A 20,401-nucleotide genomic window follows, 5' to 3' on the forward strand; every position below is an offset into this window, starting at 1 on the left:
TTTAGCCTTTTGGTAATTGACTTAATGAGGCATTTCCAGTTTTAAAAGAATCACATTAATGGATAAGGACAGTGCAAATGATATGATTAAAAGGGACTGAATATTGGTGCGAAACATCAGCTGGTAGCAGCTTTAAAACTTTGCCTTTGAAATTCTACCCATCAGTCTTTGCAAAGAGAGCCTCCCGGTGGACACACAAACCTCTATGATGCTAATACAGTGCAATTCCTTAATACATTCTCTCATTTAGTTTCTCCTTTTGGTACAAATTTGTCACTTGTATGGTGGGCTATATGTGCGGAGATGAAGAGCTAGTTGAACAGAGAAGACTACACCGTCTTTATATCGCTATAGTAACTGTACTGGAGGAGAAAGGCATGCAGGCGGATCAAATCTTCTCTCGGAGGATTTTGAAACGCATACAAGACTAAAGCCACGTGTTGTACAGCAGTAACAGTCTATGAGTTTACAGGTTACAGGTACAGCACTGTGTGTTAGTATGGGTCTGATACCTAAGCCCACCTCACTGAGTATGTACAAAATGTTTGAGTCCAGTCAGGCTGGCTTAGTGTGGCTCCGTTTACATGCACAGAGAACTCCTCCCTTCTCTTCCTCACATGTTTACTAATGTAGCCTGTGTGCTTCAATGACCAGGAGAGCTGTGCCAGTGGGAGCAGAGGCTCCTGGTAGGGATACCCAGGTTGAACAGGTCAAAGGGTAGAGGCCAGACAAATTTGAACCACCTCTAAAGCTAACATGTCTAAAGCAAAAAACAAAAACAAAAGCCCATAACTATTACACAAACATAAATGGCAAACTCAGATCACGCTGGTGGGGAGTTGTCAGTGGATTTTGCTCGTCATGGGGCAAATGGGCTTAGAGGAAAAAGACGATCTAATGTAAGGTCAAACATTTAGCCAAGAAATTTGCTCAGGCGCTAATGAAAAGTGCAATATCAAAGGAATTGGCTGTTTGACTTTCCAGTTTTGTGCTACTTTAAACTGTGAAACTACTACATATACTTCATTGCTGGAGTTCAAAAATAAAGACTCTGCATGAAAGGTAAGATCCTCTCGATTCACAGTGTTCAGTCATAACTTGGGATCCACGTAAAGTACGGAGCTCTGTGTTTCCATCACTAAAACCATGGAATTGCCTGCGGGAGCGCTACTTTACTTGTTTTCCATCATTGTCTGAATGCCTCCGGGATCAACATTTATGCAATTTCAAACAGTTACAGGGATTTTAAATCCACATGGGTCAATAATTTGGACATTTGGGACATCAAGGAGAAGAAATACTTCATTCTCAAAGCAACTAAGTTTTTGGTTTCACGGTGCCTGTCAGTACTGTCAGGTAGCCATAACCAATGACCCACCACTGACAGCTTGGATGGATTGGTGCGATCTGGCCGCTCTGCCAAACCTGGTAAACTAACTATGAAGCAGGTGACTTTTCAAATGGTTTGTCGTGGCAGAAATGTGTTTTGCATCTTTACTATACCTTAGGGTAACAAAGAAAACCCCTATCCACTACTGTGCGACTGTAGTTGTGTTTCTTTGAAAGACATCTCTAGAGGAGAACTTTACTTTGGACATCTATGCATTAAGCAATGCCAACAATACAAGTAAACTCTGAGCCATTTTACCTCCACACATTTCCAGCTGTTTGATTCCAGATGTCTGGACATTCTTCACATTTGATCTGTCAGTGTTTCTGACTGTACCTTGGTCATGATTAGCTGAAATACTTAATGTGGCCCAGTCTTTGCTCCAGTGGCAAAGGAAAGAACAGATACCAAAATGATTTTGCCAGTATTCAATGCCTTCACAGATATTCAGTACTGTCTTTTCATCACGTTTGTGTTGGACCTGTGTTTGGATAACCTCATCTCTCTCTCTGGAGATGTAACTTTCCATGTTTTTCTGTTGTCTTGGTTGTCATAAAAAATGAAAATTCACTTAGAAAAATGGAGCAGAGCAAGATTTTTGCAGTTGTCCACATGACGTACCACGTGGACTTCTTCTGTGGCTGATCCACTTATTTAATGCATGAGAATGCTACGCAAGTTGTATGGTGGCCATTTTTTAAGTTTTGGTCAGAAGGTCCTTACTGTGGCCATCACTTTATAAGCCTCTCATTCTACTGGAACCACAAAATAACTTCCTTTCAGGATTTACTCCAGTTTTAAATCCTGTTCTTAATATAAACATTGATGTAATGCTCTTCTTATTCAAGGCAACTCAGTCTGATTGTAGGAAAAGTGTCAAGAACAATGAAAATAACACTTTACCTGGAGATCAGCTTATATTCAGGTGACTCTGTGCATGTAAATGTACCACTCAGAAAGTTGGGAGAGGCTGGCAATGAGACAAGCAGAGAGAGAGTGAAAACACCTACTGTGGCACCTTTTACCTACTGTGTCGGTGCCTTCAGCTCCCTCTCACCATGCCTCCACTGCTAACCGGCCAACCCCATTTCCAGCATTCAGACTTTCAGGCCCCAGTCTCTGAAGAAGCCTTTGGCCACTCTTGACTCTCGGAAAGTCACTGTGAGGGATTTCAGGGTGATGTCTGTGACAGTTATTTCTCCCGGACATATGACGGGTCTCCAGATATTTTCTGATGTAGTGCCCTCGTCTGGTCCCGTGGAGCTCCAGCCGTCTGTCCTCTCATGTCCTGGTTGAGGCAGGGACACAGAGGGAGAAAGGCAGAAGGTGAAAAGTGTACATTTACACTAAGACAACTACTGCATCAAGGCTGCCACTCGAGTTCTGAGTTAGCTTGCCTTGACTGATCTGTTTTGATGCATGTTATAAACTGACAGAGTGCACGTGGCTGCTTATGTTTCCCAGAAAACAGAAGAGCACACTACGGTTGGGATTACTGCACGATCATGCAGAACAGTGAATATCAACAAGACCGCTCCCTGTTACTGAACTAGGAGAGGAGGCAATCCCCGTTAAATTCAATTCAAATAGCACCAAATCACAACAAGAGTCACCTCAAGGTGCTTTATATTGTCAGGTACAGACCTTACAATAATACAGAACACCCCATCAATCACACAATCTCCTTTGACCAAGCACTTGGCGAAAGTGGGAAAGAAAAACTCCCTTTTCACAGAAAGGGGAAAAGGTGAGGGTAGAAAGAAGACAGTTTTTGGAGAGACAACAAAAGACACAAGAGAGATTAATATTAACTAATGATCACTAATTACTATAATAACTAATGACTCATAGTGAGTAAATGACAAATCAATCATCCCAAACCATCTCTCTTTATCGGGGCAAAACAATATTTATCAAATATAAACAATTTATCCATCCAGTTTCTTCCACTTATTCAAGCTTGGATCAGGGTTGCAGCAGGATAAACAGGGTATTCCAGATGTCTTTTCCCCTATTGTTTTCCACTTCTCTGTGGGGGTTTAAAGATACATACTCTCTCCAGCGAGTGCTGGGTCTACCCTGTGTATGTGTTATTGCAGCTGGGTGGGGAGGAGCCCAGGAGATAGCCTGAGTAGATGTGTGAAAATTTGTAACACAAACAATTGTGCATTCACAGACTTACACTGTGGCCTGGACACCCTTCTGGATAACACTAGCATTAAGAGAACAGCATGATAGTCTGCTGACAGCTGGGAGATGCTCTGTCACTACAATACATTTACAGAACAGAGAGATGGAGGATGAAGAACAAAGACTAGAGTTACACTAGAAGTGCTGAAAGGTGGTGTAGCCCATCCTCCAGCCTATGATGGGTGGGAGAGGTGACCTTGATATGGATCAGCAGAAGAAAATGGACGGATGGTATCTCATATTGAAAAACAACTGCACATGGATGGGACTTATCGTTGATCAGAAGGACAGCAAGGTAGAAACAACAGGAACTGCTACAACAGACATGTATAGTAGGTGATTCTCAGCCACCCAGAGGTGTAAACGTGAGTGTGTGGTTGCTCTTCTCTCTGTGTTAGTCACTTGATTGATGGGCTTAAGCCCCTCTCCCCCTGACTCGGGTCTTTGCACTCCAAACAGCAGAACAAGCTACTTAAAACCTTAGAAAAGGACTAGTCAGTGAGGGTCGACTGGGACAAAAACAACCCGGTGTCAATGCTTGTATCAAGTTAATGTAGTCAGTTAATTAAAAAAAGCAATAACAAAGATAGACAAGTCATTCTTTTTATCTATTAAATACAGTTGCTTGTTTATTAACTGGCCCCTGACCTCATGAGAGCATCCCAGAGGCAAACGCAGCTGATTAGAGTCCACTGGCTGACCAAGTGACACACATACCATTTAAAATGCCATCGCTCTCCTTTGCTGTGTTCTTCTGAGTCTCCTCTTGCTCCTCCTCCCTGTCCTCATCATCTTCCATGCTGTTCTCTCCCTCTTCCTCGTCCTCGTCCTCCTCGTCTTCCTCTCCATGCTCTTCCCAGTTCTCTTGTCTTGGACTTGGAGGGTTTGAGTTAAAGCATCTGAACTCCTTCGTCCTCAGTCTGTGTTGTGATTCCTGTCTGTATGGCTGATGGTCATCCTCGGGGAGCAGAGAGCGTGTCAGAGACAGACGCAGGCGCGGTGCAGGCTTTTCGGGAATCTTGTGAGCGCTGCGGAGATCCATGGTGTAGACAGTATTCTGAATCAAGATCAAACAGAAAAAGAAAAAAAGAGTAATGTCATTGTCAGGCCCCAATGAGAGAAACACAGTTTGAATTTTATATATATATAATTTTTAATCAAATTCCAAACTTTACCTGCAGAAGGATTCTTTTGGATTTGGCTCCTTTCCTTCTGGGACCCAGAGCTCGTTCTCTCTGTTCTCTGGAAAAACCAAGCAGACCTTTGTCAGGCAGGAAAAGCATCCAAGCCAAATTGTGCGTTCTGACTCGGGGTCAGAAAGTCTGAAAAGAGCTGTACTGTAATGTTGGGAAGCTTTGAGGTACTACATTAGACAACAACCACTCAAACTACGCCATGTGTGCCATCATACATAGGGACACTGTGCATTAACAACAACACAACTGTTGCTCACCACCGAACAACTTTGGCCCCTCCCTAATTAATTCAAGCTGAAAGGTTGCGATTGTGACATTTTGGAATCACTGCAGACGTACAAATGTAAATGGTCAGAGAGGGGCTTTCAAGGAGGCTTCTAAAAATAGTCTTCCAGTGTTGCCCAAGGAGACTACCTACATGCTTTACTTCAATATTCGTCCAAAAATTATATAAAAAATTATATATGTGTGTCTGAGTGTGTGTGTGTTGTTTAGCAATTCTCCTTTCAGAAATCACCAACATATATATGATTATAGAACCAAGTACCAATTTAGAGGTTATACAAACAAATAAGAAGAAATCTTATGTCTTATTTCAAATGTCATAGTTAAATGCAAATTTCTGTCTATGTTTCTATATGTGCTTTTTGATGATTTATAATGATTTGTAAATCCAAATAACTGAATTCTACATGTGTATAAAATCAAGCTCCTCGGCATGCAGACTGCTTTTACAAACATTGAAAGAATGGGTCGCTCTCAGTGAATTCCAGGATCGTACTGTGATAGGATGAAACCTGTGCAACGAGTCCAGTCGTGGAATTTTCTTGCTATTAAATGTTCCACAGTCAACTGTTAGTGTTATTATAACAAAGTGGAAGCGACTGGAGGAAACGATGACAACTCAGCCAAGAAAAATCAGCAGTGCGGTAGCAGTGCGGTCAGCAGATGCTGAGGCACATACTGCGCAGAGATCACCTACTTTCTGCAGAGTCAGTCGCTACAGACCTCTAAACTTCATGTGGCCTTTAGATTAGCTCAAGAACAGTGTGTAGAGAGCTTCATGGAATGGTTTTCCAGGGTCAAGCAGATACATCCAAGCCTTACATCACCAAGCCCAATGCAAAGCGTTGAATAAGGATGTGTAAAGCACGCTGCCACTGGACTCTAGAGCAGCCCAGACCCTTTGCATCTCTAAATCCCTCTTCTCTGTCTAGTAAACCAATGGACAAGTCTGGGTTTGGTGACTGCCTGGAGATCAGTACTTTGTGCATTGCGCCAAGTGACAACGTCCAGGCCTTCTCTTCCAGCATCATTGTCTGATCTCACAAATGCCCTTCTGGAAGAATTATCAAACATTCCTATAAACACGCTCATAAAACTTGTGGAAAGCCATCCCAGAAGATCTGAAGCTGTTGAAGCTACAGAGGGTGGGCAAACATCATATTAAACCCTATAGATTAAGAATGGGATGTGAGTCAAGTTTATATGTGCGTGAAGGCAGATGAACAAATACTTTTGGCAATATAGGAAAACTGCTGGATTATCAGATTCAGAGTGTATGCAACTGCCAACTTGACCCCATTCAAGTGCAGACAGATATCAGACTGATAACACACTGCCTCCAAGGGGAAACCCTAAAAATATAATATAATTTGTATCTATATACGTATATATATGCACACATTTATAAACAAAAATTAGACTCTGCATGTCAGTTTGTGTTAAATAAAGGAGCAAAGTACAAAGTTGAAAAAATAAATGACAAATGGTGGCTGAAGGCAGCCTTACTTCTCTTCGTAGGCCTGAACCAAGCGCCGGTCCAGAATGTGTTCCTCAGGTTCCCAAGTGCTGTACCTGTAGGAGGATGCAAAACATATATAAAAGCTTTCTTCGTTTTTCAATGACCTCCATAAATAATTTATTATTATAATCATTTAGGTAATTAAAATCAGTCTGTTGATTCATTTAAAAACAAGGCCAAAGTGCTGACACAGTGTATTTATTGTATTTCTAAATCAGAAAAACAAACTTTAGAACTCCAGTTAAAATAAATTCTTGCCCTGGTGTAACTTTTCAAAACGGCATTTCTATATTTTTTAGTATGTTGATATTTACAACATTAAAACCACTGACAGCTTAAGTGAAAAACACTGATCGTCTGCATACAATAAAAAGTTCTTCTGGGAACCCTTAGATTTTAACATTCATGTGGATGTCACCTGACACACACCACCCACGTAAATATTGCTCCATGGTAACTACACTCCCTGATGATAGCGGCTTACCCCGGGAGAATAATGTGCCCGTGCACACTGCAAAAATTGCTCAGGAATGACTCGAGGAACACGACAAAGATCCCAAAGCGTTGACCCGACCTCCATGCTCCCGAGATCTCAATACAATCGAACAAGAGGACCTACCCTACAACCCAAACAGGGCCCAAAGAAGGACACTCCCAGAGATCCTGTGTCCATGCCCCAATGGGTGGCAGCACCAAGGGGACCTACAGAGTATCAGGCAGGTGGTTTTAATGCTGTCGTGGGTCAGAGTATACACAACCCCATTCCCACAAAGTCAATACACAAAAAAAATCCCATTTAAAACCTGTATTTAAGTTGAAATAAAACAAGGACGACATATTGAATGTTTAATTGATCGAGATTTATTATTATAAAAACGAATTCTCATTTTAAATTCATGCATGGTGTCAGTAACATATTTCAATAAAAGCTGGATCATAAGGATGAGCACCACTGTGTTCTTTTAACAACACTAACTGTTTAGGGACTGAGAAAAGCAGCTGCTGTAGTCAAGAAAGGAAAGTATTTACCCACTGTTGCTTGATATATAACTCCTTCCTCTTGCTTTTTAATGTCTCTATGGCTCTTTAATAATGATGGCTCTTTATTAGAAACTGATTCTGCTGTAATACATGTCAAAACAGTTTGTTACTCTCTTCTACAATAAAACAGCCCGTACCTGAAGAAGTAGTGGTCTGGATGGTAGTATACATAGATTGCTCCAAAATCTATAGTATGGTTCAGCATTAATGGTGCCTTAGCAGAAGTGCAGATTAAATGTGCCACTGTACATCTTGTTGTGCTCATAACAAACCGAACAGTGCCTCTACCCCTTAGCCTGGAGGACACAGCATCCATAATTTCAAGAAAGAATTTTAAATTCTGCCTTATCAGACCGTAAAACAAATTTTCCCTTTGCCTCAGTCCATCCAAAGTGAGTTTACGTCAGAGAAAGTGACAGTGTAAAGATTTTCACAATAAAACTGTGTCAATCTTTAATCCAGAGCTATCTAAGAGCCTGATAACTATGGTCATTCAATACAGGTTCTCCCCTGCATAGCTTCTCTCTGAATACCATCCATCCATTCTTTTCTGCTTATCCTTGTCAGGGTCGTAGGGGGTGGAGCCTATCCCAGGTACCATAGAGCAAGAGGGAGGGTACACCCTGGACAGGTCGCCAGTCCGTCACAGGGTTAACACATAGAGAGAGAGAGACAATCATTCCCACCTATGGGCACTTTAGAATCATTAATTAACCTAACCCCACTAACTGCGTTCTTAGGAAGGCAGAGTACCCAGGGAGAACATGCAAACTCCACACAGGAAGGCCCGAGCCAGATGGTAGCCTGGTGGAATGGAACTCAGGACCTTCTTGCTGTGAGGCTACAGTGCTAATCACCACGCCACACCATATGTGATGAAATCCTCTAATTCTCTGAAATTTTGCTCTGACAAACATTCTTACAGTGTCAAACTGCCAAAGCACAGACCTCGCCTATAGGATGTCCTATTATCCAATCATACTGCTACTGTACATTAACTGATTTGTCATGAGATCATCCTGTTTTTTTTGTCCCTGTTTCAACTTTTCTGAAAGATGCAGCTTGCATCCAATTGAAAATGGGCATGTTTTTCAACAAATTACTACATTTCTAATTTCACAACATCTGATGCATTGTTTATATACTTTTAAAAAGATAAATATGATTGATTGCAATGTTGAACAGTGTGTTTATGTGGAGAGTAAATCTTGGCCCAACTGGCATTTCTTCATATTTTGCTAGGAATATGAGAAACAGGTGATGGAAATTATTGTAACATGTGCAACAATGCACAGAAATTCAGTCTGTAGTCAAAATCTAAGTTTGCACACTTTTAACAAGCCATAAGGTCCATATATAATATGACCAACTTTATTCTTCATATAGTTTGAAGTGTTTTGGGCAAGCTTTCTTGTAATGTTTTAAACTTTAGGAATAGCTCTCCGGGGTTCTTGAAGGATACTCCAAAGCTCTTTTTTGGATGCTAGTTGTGTTTTACCTTCAGAAAGCCAAAGGACTACTGTTCAAAACCACTTTCAAAAAGTTACAGGCAAAACTGGGTCCTGTTAAGTACAATATTTTTAAAAAAATGAGGGGTGGCTCAAGACTTTTGCAGACCACTCTGTGAGTCACATTCAGTTCCATTTCATGTTATCCATCCTATTCTTCTAATCTACATACTCACTTTGGAGGCCATCCTTTCCACTTCAGCAGATACTCCACATTCCCCTGTGGAGACAAAGTTTCAGAGTAGCTTCAAATAGAGAGTAGTGTTTGTCCCCCCCCGTTTTGAACTGTTTAAGTAATTGAAGAAACAAATTACAAGCCAAAAAAAAAAAAAACCAGACAAAAAAAAACAAAAAACAAACCAAAACAAAACTTTCTGCTCCTCTCTTCTCTTTTTTCCTCCACTCAGTGGATCTTGTGACCTACTGTGAGTGCTTTCACCTCCAGGTTGGGAACCACTGCCAAGCACAATGAAATCAGCCCATCAACAATTACCTCATCTCTCAGACGCACAATGTCTCATTTTGATGCAACTTAAGGGAGTGCATCGCTATTCTGTGCAGCATTTTCACATTTAAACTGATTTAACTGCCTGGATGTGATATCGCGGGGCCAGGCAGTTAGATTTGATGGTATCAGGTTGTTCAGGTCACTTCCATCAAATATGAATTCTGCAAACATTAATCTCCTGCTAAAACCAGGCAAAGACCCTGTATATCCCTCAAGCTATCGTCCAATATCCCTTATAAATGTAGACCTTAAAATAATCTGCAAAGCTCTCTCAAAGAGACTGGAGAAAATAACCCCCCTCTTAATTCATCCTGACCAAACTGGTTTCATAAAAGGTAGGCACTCATCAACAAATACACGTAGATTACTTAATTTGATAGACTACTCATACAGTAAAAACCTAGAAACTACAATATTCTCTTTAGACGCAGAAAAAGCATTTGACAGAGTTAACTGGAAATTTCTATTTGCAACTTTACACAAATTTGGTTTTGGATCCTCTTTCATAAACTGGTTAAAAATATTATATAATCCCCCAACAGCTTGTGTTAAAACAAATGACCAGACATCCTCCAGCTTCTGTCTCTTGAGGGGCACCAGGCAGGGATGCCCACTCTCCCCTTCACTATTTGCAATTTTTATTGAACCACTAGCAGCAGCAATTAGACAGAATTCAGTAATTAAGGGCATAAAATGCAAGAACGTGGAACATAAAATCAGCCTTTATGCGGATGATGTGTTACTCTTTCTCCAAAATTCACAAACCAATATCTCTGGGGTGATTGAATTGATAAACTCTTTTGCAAGAATATCAGATTACTCAATTAACTGGTCAAAATCTACAGTCCTACCGATTAATTGCTCTTTCCATAATTCCTCTTCTACACCACTGCAAGCGGGAAATATAAAATATTTAGGTATTAATGTTTCTCCCAAGCTTGCAGATCTAACTAAATTAAACCATATCCCACTTTTAAAGAAGGTAGAAGATGATCTGGCTAGATGGAAATGTCTACCCATATCACTCATGGGAAGGGTTGCCGCTATAAAAATGATGGTCTTACCAAAAATAAATTATTTATTCTCAATGATCCCAACTAAACCGCCACAAGATTGGTTCAGATCTCTAGATTCATGTATGTCCAAATTCCTTTGGAAAAATAAACCCCCACGTATAAGCTTAAAAACACTACAAAAGACCAAGGATAAAGGAGGACTAGAACTGCCTAACTTTCAGCACTACTTCTTAGCCAACAGGCTTCAGTTTATCTCAGGATGGCTAAAACACACCCTCTTAGATGAACCTTGGCTAGATGTAGAACAACCACTCTGCAATAATCTAGAGATCTCAGACCTACCATTTATCAGCTCAAACATCCAACGACATGAATGCTTTAAAAGCATCAACATCAGCTCTTCTCTGACAGCATGGTGGGAGTTTCTAAAATTGACGGGGTCTTCATTAATCCCATGCAAACGTACACCTATCTGGAACAACCCTGACATATTACAAAACAATAATATGATAAACTTTTCAGATTGGAGTGATAAAGGAATCAAATATTTAGAACATATACTAGAAGGAACAGAATTTATTTCATTTGACGGACTAGTTACACAATATGGGATCAACAAGAAAAGATTTTTAGAATATCAACAAATTAAATCCATAGTAAAAAAGAAATTTAAACCGGGTCAAGTTGAACTACAAACACCACCAAGTGTGGTTCAATTTCTTACTCTTAAACCCCCCAAATTACTATCCAAAATATACAGAATGCTTTCTAAAACAGATGAATCAATATCACTTCCTATTGCAAAATGGGAAGCGGATTTATCAGTTAACTTAGACCTAAACTTCTGGTCTCAGATCTGCTTAAAAACCTTTCATCTAATTAGAAATCCCAGTCTTCAATTAATTCAATACAAAATATTACATAGAGTGCACTATACAGGTCATCGGATGTTCAAGATGGGCTTTACGTCTACCAACAACTGCTCACACTGCCAAACCAATTCACCGGACAATTATATCCACGCTCTTTGGTTCTGTCCACCAGTTCAGAAGTTTTGGCGCGAGATATGTGAAGACTTATCGAAGTGTCTGAAATGTAACATTCCAACTTCCCCCTTAGTGTGTTTGTTGGGCAGCTTAGATAATGTCACTTCAGAAAAGAATATAGCCCATATGGTTTTCACTGCCCTATGCATAGCCAAGAAAACAGTCCTCATGAACTGGAAAAATAAAAATAATCTTAATTCTAACCAATATAGAAATTATCTATTAGATTACATTAGTCTTGATACAGCCTCTGCCACCACATCAGATCAATTGCTCTGGGCTCCTTTGATCAGCTCCATCACCTAGTGGGGGTGGGGGGTCATAGTTTGGTCCCGCCTTCACTGTTGTGATTGGTGTGGGGGTAGGGACAGGCTTAGGGCGTCGGGGGGTTCCCCGGAGGCATCTTCCTTGGGGGGCTCAACCCGGGGTAGCGGTCATGTCCGGTTAGGGGCTCTGTTGGCTCTCAGGTGACTGTTTCCTCGCGGCTGCGTGCAGCGGGGCTAGGGGAGGGTCTGTGCTGACGGACGTGGGTTACTGACCTGGTAGCCTGGCTGCCCCTGGGTGGGTCCGGGATGGGCGTGAGGTTCTGGGGGCGCTCCGTCTCTGGGCTGGGACCCGGACCGGGCCTCGGGGGCTTGGGTCCTGGTTGGTGTGTTGCCGGGGTTGTGGGCGGGTGGGTGCATGGGGGCCCAGCCCTGGAGCAGGGTGCCGCCGGTGCGTCGAGCCACCTGAGGGGCTCTTCAACTGGTGGGGGAGATTGTCACATCTTGCAGGAGCTTTCCTCTCCTCAGGAGCTCCCTCTGCAGGAGGGGGAGATACAGGAGAGGTGGAGGAAGATCTCAGCCTGGGTGTTTATTGTCTTATGTAGTCTGGAAGATGAGTGGATGGTGGGGTGGGTGCAGTTTTCTCTGTGGTGGGGTTGGGTGGACTGTCCCGGGCTCTGTGGGGCCAGGCGGCGCTGCTGCACTGGGCCCCGGTCTGGATGGGCCTGGGCCCCCTTTCCCTGGCGGGTCGCGGAGTATGGGGGTGCCTACTGGGGTCAGCGGGGGAGCTGGCCCCAGGGAGGGGTCACTTGCCCCTCCCTTCCTTCCCTCCCCATCTCCAGCTGCCTCCCTCTTCCCGCTCCACCACAACCACCCACACATGCAGGACCTTGGAGTAGGGGTATGTCACCAGGGTGCAGAGGAGGCTACCCCCCCCCCTCTGTCCCCTTCTGGCTGCCTCTGCCTCAATTTTATCCCACAACTTAGACATTCACATTACTCACACTCTCATTACACATACATATAGGATCTTGGGGGTGGGCACGATGCACGGAGTCCAAAGTACCATCAGGGTGTACACCCCACCCCTGGCATCGTTGCCCACCTCTCAATTTTAAATACACGTAGACATTGAGGGCTAGCAGGAGGGACCATGCGCTTACCTGCTGCTCTCTGGCAGGTAGCTCCAAGCCCTCCTGGGTTTTAAATGCACCTTAGAACACACATGCATCAACACTACAATGAGCGGGTGGAGGGAGGTTTGGAGTCTTCTCTCACCCCCATTCTCTGCGACCTGCTGGAGCAGGGGGGCTAGGACTAGGAGGAGGAGTTGGCCGTCCGACTGCGGTCTGGAGTGTGGAGCCTTCCTGCTGCTACGGAGTCGGGGCGGTCTGCCTCCCCCCACCGCAGGGAAAAGGGAAACACCACCTGGGTCTGGGTGCAGTTCCCCCCTCCAGGGGCGGGGGCACCTAGACCCGGTTTGTAGAGTACGCTTGGGGAGTGTGATCGTGTGTACAACGTCTCTTTATGTCTGTCTCCACGTTGGTTGAGTGTGGAGTGAGTGCATATGAGAGCATGAGGGTGGGAATGGATGTTTGTATCTGTGTGTGCCTGTATGTCTGTGTCTATATGTCAGGTTGGGTGTCAGGCGCCACCTCTCTGGGGACATCTCAGGCCCTCCAAGGTTTGGAGGCCTATCTCCCCCTACCACCACTTCCCCTGCCAGTGGCGGACCCCCTCAGACATCGGTGCGTTGGTGGTTCTTTGTGTCCGGGGATGGGCGTCCAGGTACACACCGGCTCACTCCTTGGCGGCCGCTTATCGGGGCCTGGAGCCTGGGGCTTGCTCGGGCCACTTCGGAGGTGGGGTGCCCCCGGCCTCTCGGCCTGGGGCTCGGTCACTCAGGCACAGCTGGCTGCCGGCGGAGCTCACGGGCGCGTCACTGCAACTCCCCCTGGCTTCTGCTCCGCGGCTGCTGAGTGAGCCCTCATCTGGGACTCTCCTCAGCTCTTTCCGGGACAGTGGCGCGGCTGCCCCTCTGTTGGTCTTCCTTGGTCTCTTGTGTTCTGGGGGCCTCTGGATGTCTGGAGTTTTGATCTCCTCCACACCTGCTTCATGCCCTGGAGGACGGGGCTGTGGCCCCCCCCACACCCTCTAGCAGATTATTACATGAAGGAACTTTTTAAAAAACAAAAAACAAGCGCGTCCATGCTCACAGGTGTACACACGGGTGATCACACCCACAAACTACACCCTTTTTGGCTCCTACCTCAAAGCACACTGTGTTCTGTTGATCTTATGTGCTGCACAATAATGTTTAACATTTAGTATTTACTGTCATATTCCCATATATCATTGTGATGTTGTTTATTCTATTACTCTTGTTCTCTTCTGCTTGCTTTCTTTTTTCTTTCTCAGCAGGTGATCCAGGTGATTGATATATGCATTTTTTTTTTCTCTGCCCGTTCTGTTGGTTTTTGTCTTTTGCCCTTCTCCCCCGTCCCTCTTCTCAGCTTTTTCTCTTTCCTTCTTTCTTTCTCCCCTTCTTTCCCCCAGTCAAGTCTGTCCCGTATTCAGTAAGTGAAAATAAAATAAACAATAAAAGGTGAATCAAATGGACCATTACGGCAAGGCTGGGATGGTCAGTTTGGTAAAGTAAATCCGTTGGGCATCTTTGTTTGTCTTTAGACAACAATTCTGATGGCAAAAGAGCCAAACGGGACAGGCCAAAAAAAAAAAAAAAAAAAAAGGTTGTTCAGGTCAAAATGTCAAACACATAAAGGTTGTAACTGTCAGGGCTCTGTGTGCAGGCGGATGGAGAGGAGGATCCAAATGCGAGACTCGGACACTGAATACAACTCAAAACCTCAGCTTTATTGCTGGCATGAAGACAAAACATGAAGTGACCACTGAATACTGAGAACAGAAACCCACAGGCATAATCTGATGGCACGACGCGACACTGAGCACAGGAAAACACAGGGCTAATATACACAGGGTGGTAATCAGGGAATGGGCAATCAGAATCAGAATACTTTATTGATCCCTGGGGGAAATTATTTTTTGTTACAGTGCTCCACTTTAAACCAACATTAAGACAAGACAGACAATACACTAACTAAGAATAGTACAATAGTACAACAAGAGGGAGACACAGCTGGGAGAAATTGGACTATACGAGGCAGGGGAGCAGTAGAACTGAACACACTCACATGAGACAGACCTTCACAATAAAACAGGAAACCACTAAAGAAGGACGCAGACAGAATATAACACATGCAACAACAAATCCTTAAACACCGATAAACAGAAACATGTAACTCTAATAATAATAATAATAATAATAATCGAAACAAAACAATCATTCAAAAATAAACCAAAAGAACTCAAAATGCTGGGTCGAACCTGACCCAGAACCGTGACAGTAACCCCCCTCCAAGGGCTGGCTCCCGACAGCCCAAAACCCCCCCCCCCCCCCCCCCAAAAAAAAAACAATGAGCACAAGAGTCCAAGAACCGGAGTCCATGAAAAGTTCAGGGGGTCAACCCGGAGGTCGACAGCACAAGGGCCAAAACAGTTCAGGGGACCGACCGTGCCCGACCGGCCCTCCAGCTGACGAGGCACGAGGCTGGACGGGCGCCTTGGGCTCTCCAGCTGGAGCAGATGCAGGGCCAGAGCCATTTGGGACCCCTGGCTGAGGGTGAAGATGAGTGGCTGACTGAATGGGTGAAAGCACTGGGGCCTGAACTGATGACAAAGTTAATGATTCCTCTACCAGCTGAGCTACTGACTGGGCTGTGGACTGTAACAAAGTTTGTAGTAAGTCTGGTTTTGGTAATGACTGAGCTATGGGTAGCAGGGCTGAATGTGGTGGAGGTGGAGACTGAGCTAGGGACTGCAATAGAGGTTGTAGTGACGGTGGTTGTGAAGGTGACTGAGCTAATCCTCCTGAGCCTTCTGAACATGAGAACAACTGCTGGACGGGCTCACCTGAGCCTCCAGCCGACACAGGAACAGGTGCTGGCAACAGCTGAACACCGGCCCCTCCCACCCGAGGTACTGAAATGGGTGGAGGGGAACGCTGGGCCCGAGCTACCCTGGGAGCAGGAACAGGAGGAGAGAGAAGCTCAGGAACGACCTCAAAATGCACAATATTGCCAACTGGGTCTGGGCATATAGTCTTTGCAGAGTGGGCAACCTCAGACACATCCAGCAGGGATACAGAACAGTCCCTAGGAGGAGCCACAGTCTTAATAGATTGTAGAAAGGGGCAACTAGAGTCCTTAAATGTCCTTGGGGAGCAGACAGCCTCTTCCTTCAGAGAGCCCAAGTTACAGCCTGCAATCTCCGTCCCTACCAACTGCCTGTGCCCTTGATGAAAAGTACATGGCTGAAAAGCTGACTTAGAAACATTAACCACCTCCCTTTCCGCTGACTTGAAAACAGAACTTGCAGCCTCCAGAAATTTCACAGCAGTCCGAAAATTTCTCCCCCCAGATTCAAGTAAAGTAGTCTTAGTCATTTTAACACTGGGTTCAGATTGTGCCGAATGAAAACCGGTTCTTAAATCCTCAGAGCAGGAGTTCACAGAGTTAACAAACACAGACTCAACTACCTCTAAGTTAGCAGATTTAGATTCACTTGCATGGCAGGTAGCCTTCAGGGTCTTAGGGGTGGATTTATTGTTCGTTACATTCATGAGTTCAGGAGGAGCATGAGAAAAACAGTCTGTTGCTCACCACTGCTGATTGTCCAGAGGCAGCGGAGCGACGGCTGCGTGAGCGTCGCTCACTGGGGGAGGAGGGAGGTAAGCCAGACTGCGAATCCTCCTGCAGACCGGACCGAAAGTCTTTCGGTGGGCCGGGCTGGGACGAAGAAGCGGGAAGTTTGTGTAGCTCCGAACGTGGAAGTCCCAAAAAACAAAGCAAAGGACTGCAGTGGAGTAAGCCCAGTGTCTTCCACCACATAATCCTTCTTTCGCCACTGCTTGCCCCTCCTGCAGGGCCTGAATTCTAAGAGCAGCGGCGGAGTGGCACCAGAAAACTGAGGAGCTGCTGCCTTTGAGAGAGAGCACTTGCCCCCTCGCATCCCTGACAGAACAACTGATGGAACGGCGGTAGCCATCGCGGTTTGGAAGCTGCGGGGCCCACCCAGAGCCAAACGAGACCCATCGAAGGGCGACTCGTGCTCCCAGATACACCTAGCCTCCTGCCTCTCCCTCTCCTTGAGGAAGGTAGAAACTGCAGGTCGCCGATACCGCACGGAGTCCACTGGATCCATTACTGGTTGCGTCGTTCTGCCAGAGCTCTGTGTGCAGGCGGATGGAGAGGAGGATCCAAATGCGAGACTCGGACACTGAATACAACTCAAAACCTCAGCTTTATTGCTGGCATGAAGACAAAACATGAAGTGACCACTGAATACTGAGAACAGAAACACACAGGCATAATCTGATGGTACGACGCGACACTGAGCACAGGAAAACACAGGGCTAATATACACAGGGTGGTAATCGGGGAATGGGCAACAGGAGGGAGACACAGCTGGGAGAAATTGGACTATACGAGACAGGGGAGCAGTAGAACTGAACACACTCACATGAGACACAGACCTTCACAATAAAACAGGAAACAAGAAACCACTAAATAAAGACGCAGACAGAGAGGCAGACAGAATATAACACATGCAACTCAAACAATACATGAAACAACAAATCCTTAAACACGGATAAACAAAAAACATGGAACTCTAATAATAATAATCATCATAGCATCAGAGAAACAAAACAATCATTCAAAAATAAACCAAAACATAAGAACTCAAAATGCTGGGTCGAACCTGACCCAGAACCGTGACAGTAACTTTTCCATCAGTGTCTTGGATTTCATTGAAATGTGCCGTTTGCTACAACCAGAGGTGGTTTCTTTTTTTGTGGTACATAGTAAGTTTGTCTCTTTTAAGCTTTTATGTGTGAAACTATATAAACAACATTAGAAATCCTAAATGTAACATATTATACAAGTATATCACATGAAAACACAGTAGCATGACTACAAATCTGAAATGGAACAAATCAAACTTTAAATTAGTTTATTTAATGATTATCTGTTATTTCTTATCTATTTCAGGCCTCGTCGCATTCTCGTTAAATGTGCAGGAAGATGTTGCCATGATGTCATCAGAAGATATCTATAATTAACACAATTCAAAATGTATTGTATGTTTTCCACATACTAGCGAATCTACTCAGATTAGTCATCCTCTGTGACATCATCCAATAATAACTTCCAGGCTCTCAACGGTATTCTCAGTTGGTGAAATCACCGCTTTTCCCCGACTTCATTTTAATCACTAGTTACACATACACAAAAAAAGACTGTATGATTAAAAGCACCTCATATGTTTGACTGTAATAAATACATTTATTACCTATCATTTCTAAACCTTGTAATAAGATCACATAAATATTAGAGCCAATATAGAATTTAAAGACTGATACTGATATTTGATGTTTTAAAAATCTGATATATTGGCCAACATATCAACATACGACTACTATACTAATACTACTACAATATACTACACAAGAAATGACTTTAATGTTAGTCGTTATTTATGAATACAGTTTAAAAATAATCTTGTTTTATTGTCACAACAAGTTGTGGATTATGCATGTGCTGCCCGCCTGATGCACTCAGATCCACTGGTTGCTGGTTGTTGTTATGATGTTGCAGAGAACTCTGTTGGACAAACTATGCAACATTAACAGTTATAACATGGATGAAGGTTCTCTCATCTCTTCTTCACTTTTTACATTTTCATTCCTTGACTGCTATAAATGCTGATTCTGACATATCAGCAAATCGCTAATTTCACTTGGGAAACAAGTATGTAAGTGGATCTTTAGCACTGTATTTATATTCTGTATATTAGTTGTTGACACTGGTGGAAACCACTAGTTTCACCCCCCCCCCCCCCCCCCCCCCTCCCCTCCCCTCCTGTGCCCTGCGAGTAAACAAATGCGTCGCGCCTACACATGTCAATACAACACGGTAACTTAGACCCAAACACAATTAGCGAGCAAATGGGCCCAAAGGCAGAGTATTTTGGGGTTGATAGCGCGTCCTCCTTCAAGCCTTATAAGCCAAACACCTGACACTTTAAGCTGTAGTACAGGAACAACAGTCTCCGTGTCAAATTAAAGGGACATCCCCCGCTCACCTGCTCCCTCAATACACTCCGCAATTAGATAACCAGCTTAGAAACGCTGCTCTCCTCGTTTAATCTCCAAAGCTTTCATTAGCATCTTTAAAGTAGCATTCTGGTTCACCAAAAGAAAAAAAAAGCGTGTCTCCTTAAAGTGCTGAGAGCTAGAGAAGCTGATAATTTGGCCGCATTTTGTTTTTTACACGCTTACCTTTCTAACTCTTTTCTTGACGATTGATTCCACTGCAAACACTTGCTCTCCGATCGCTGACAGCTCCATCTCTTCGCACGCCGCCGTCCGCTGGCTTTTAACTGTCAAAGTAACGTCCCTCTCCCCGACAAACTAAGCTAACGTTAACTGCGTATGACAGCCCTCCCTCGGATACGTCTTCTTCCACGCGTGTCTCCTTCGGCTGCCTCGTTTTCCTGAAAGTTTAAAGGCCCATTTATCCAGAGCGACTTCCTTTTGCTGGCTCTTTCCATGCGTCCAGTGACTTTACAAAATCTGCGACACATCTGCACACCGCTTCGCGCGCGCCCGCTCTGGCCCAAAGCGCGTTTCCGGCGCGCGCCACCAGCTTCCCCATCATCCTTATTATGCAGCGTGTATACGGATACCAAAGACGGTGATAGTACTTTCCTCCTCTGCTTCACTTAAAGCAGCAGCACCGTAGTATAAACAGTCATTCTTTTATTATAATATTTATGATATAATATCGTTATTACATGTATGGAAGCTGCTCATTTTTAAGTATGCACTTAAAGTAAGCCAGCTTTCAAAGGGTTAGTACCTGAGGTGTAGAGGAATAAACGAACATTAGCTTGGATTTCTTGAGTCTGTACTTTTATTGTGACATATCTGATCACAGAATTATGACGTTGATCTTGGTGAGAGGGTCCTTTTAGTGTTTGGTGGAACAACTCAGGTGTCTAACGTGTAAATAGGGGGCCCAACCAAACTTTGCTTTTATGCAGGTCTGGGCTTGCAAAGCAAATGTTTAATGTTTAACTGTAAACCTTCATGTTGGAGAGGAGGTAGGGATACAGCTGTCAGATGGAGTTATCATTTTTTTAAACAACATTATTAGTGCATCTCAGAAAATTAGAATATTGTAAAAATGTTTGTTATGTCCCCACATTTAGTTCAAAAAGGCAAGCTTTCATTTATTATATATGCATTACATGTAAGGTGAAATATATTGTCTTTTCTCTGTTATAATTTATATTATTGCA

The 20,401-nt window shown here is 43.8% G+C and overlaps 1 protein-coding gene across 1 annotated transcript; it reads right to left on the reverse strand.

Annotated features, from left to right (window-relative positions):
* Positions 1-2,309: 2,309 nt before the first annotated feature.
* On the reverse strand, positions 2,310-19,448 carry cbx7b (chromobox homolog 7b). Its single transcript, XM_085360447.1, has 6 exons — positions 19,380-19,448; positions 9,306-9,349; positions 6,568-6,633; positions 4,756-4,822; positions 4,298-4,637; positions 2,310-2,678 (listed from the first exon to the last, which is right to left on the reverse strand). Exons 1-6 carry the CDS (start codon positions 19,446-19,448, stop codon positions 2,488-2,490), a joined length of 777 nt encoding a protein of 258 aa, XP_085216573.1. The 3' UTR covers positions 2,310-2,487.
* Positions 19,449-20,401: the final 953 nt, after the last annotated feature.

The sequence above is a fragment of the Diplotaxodon limnothrissa genome, linkage group LG8 (genome assembly GCF_057381915.1).
Source record: "Diplotaxodon limnothrissa isolate DT_005_m linkage group LG8, D_limnothrissa_male_GT1.1, whole genome shotgun sequence".
Classification (NCBI taxonomy): domain Eukaryota; kingdom Metazoa; phylum Chordata; class Actinopteri; order Cichliformes; family Cichlidae; genus Diplotaxodon; species Diplotaxodon limnothrissa.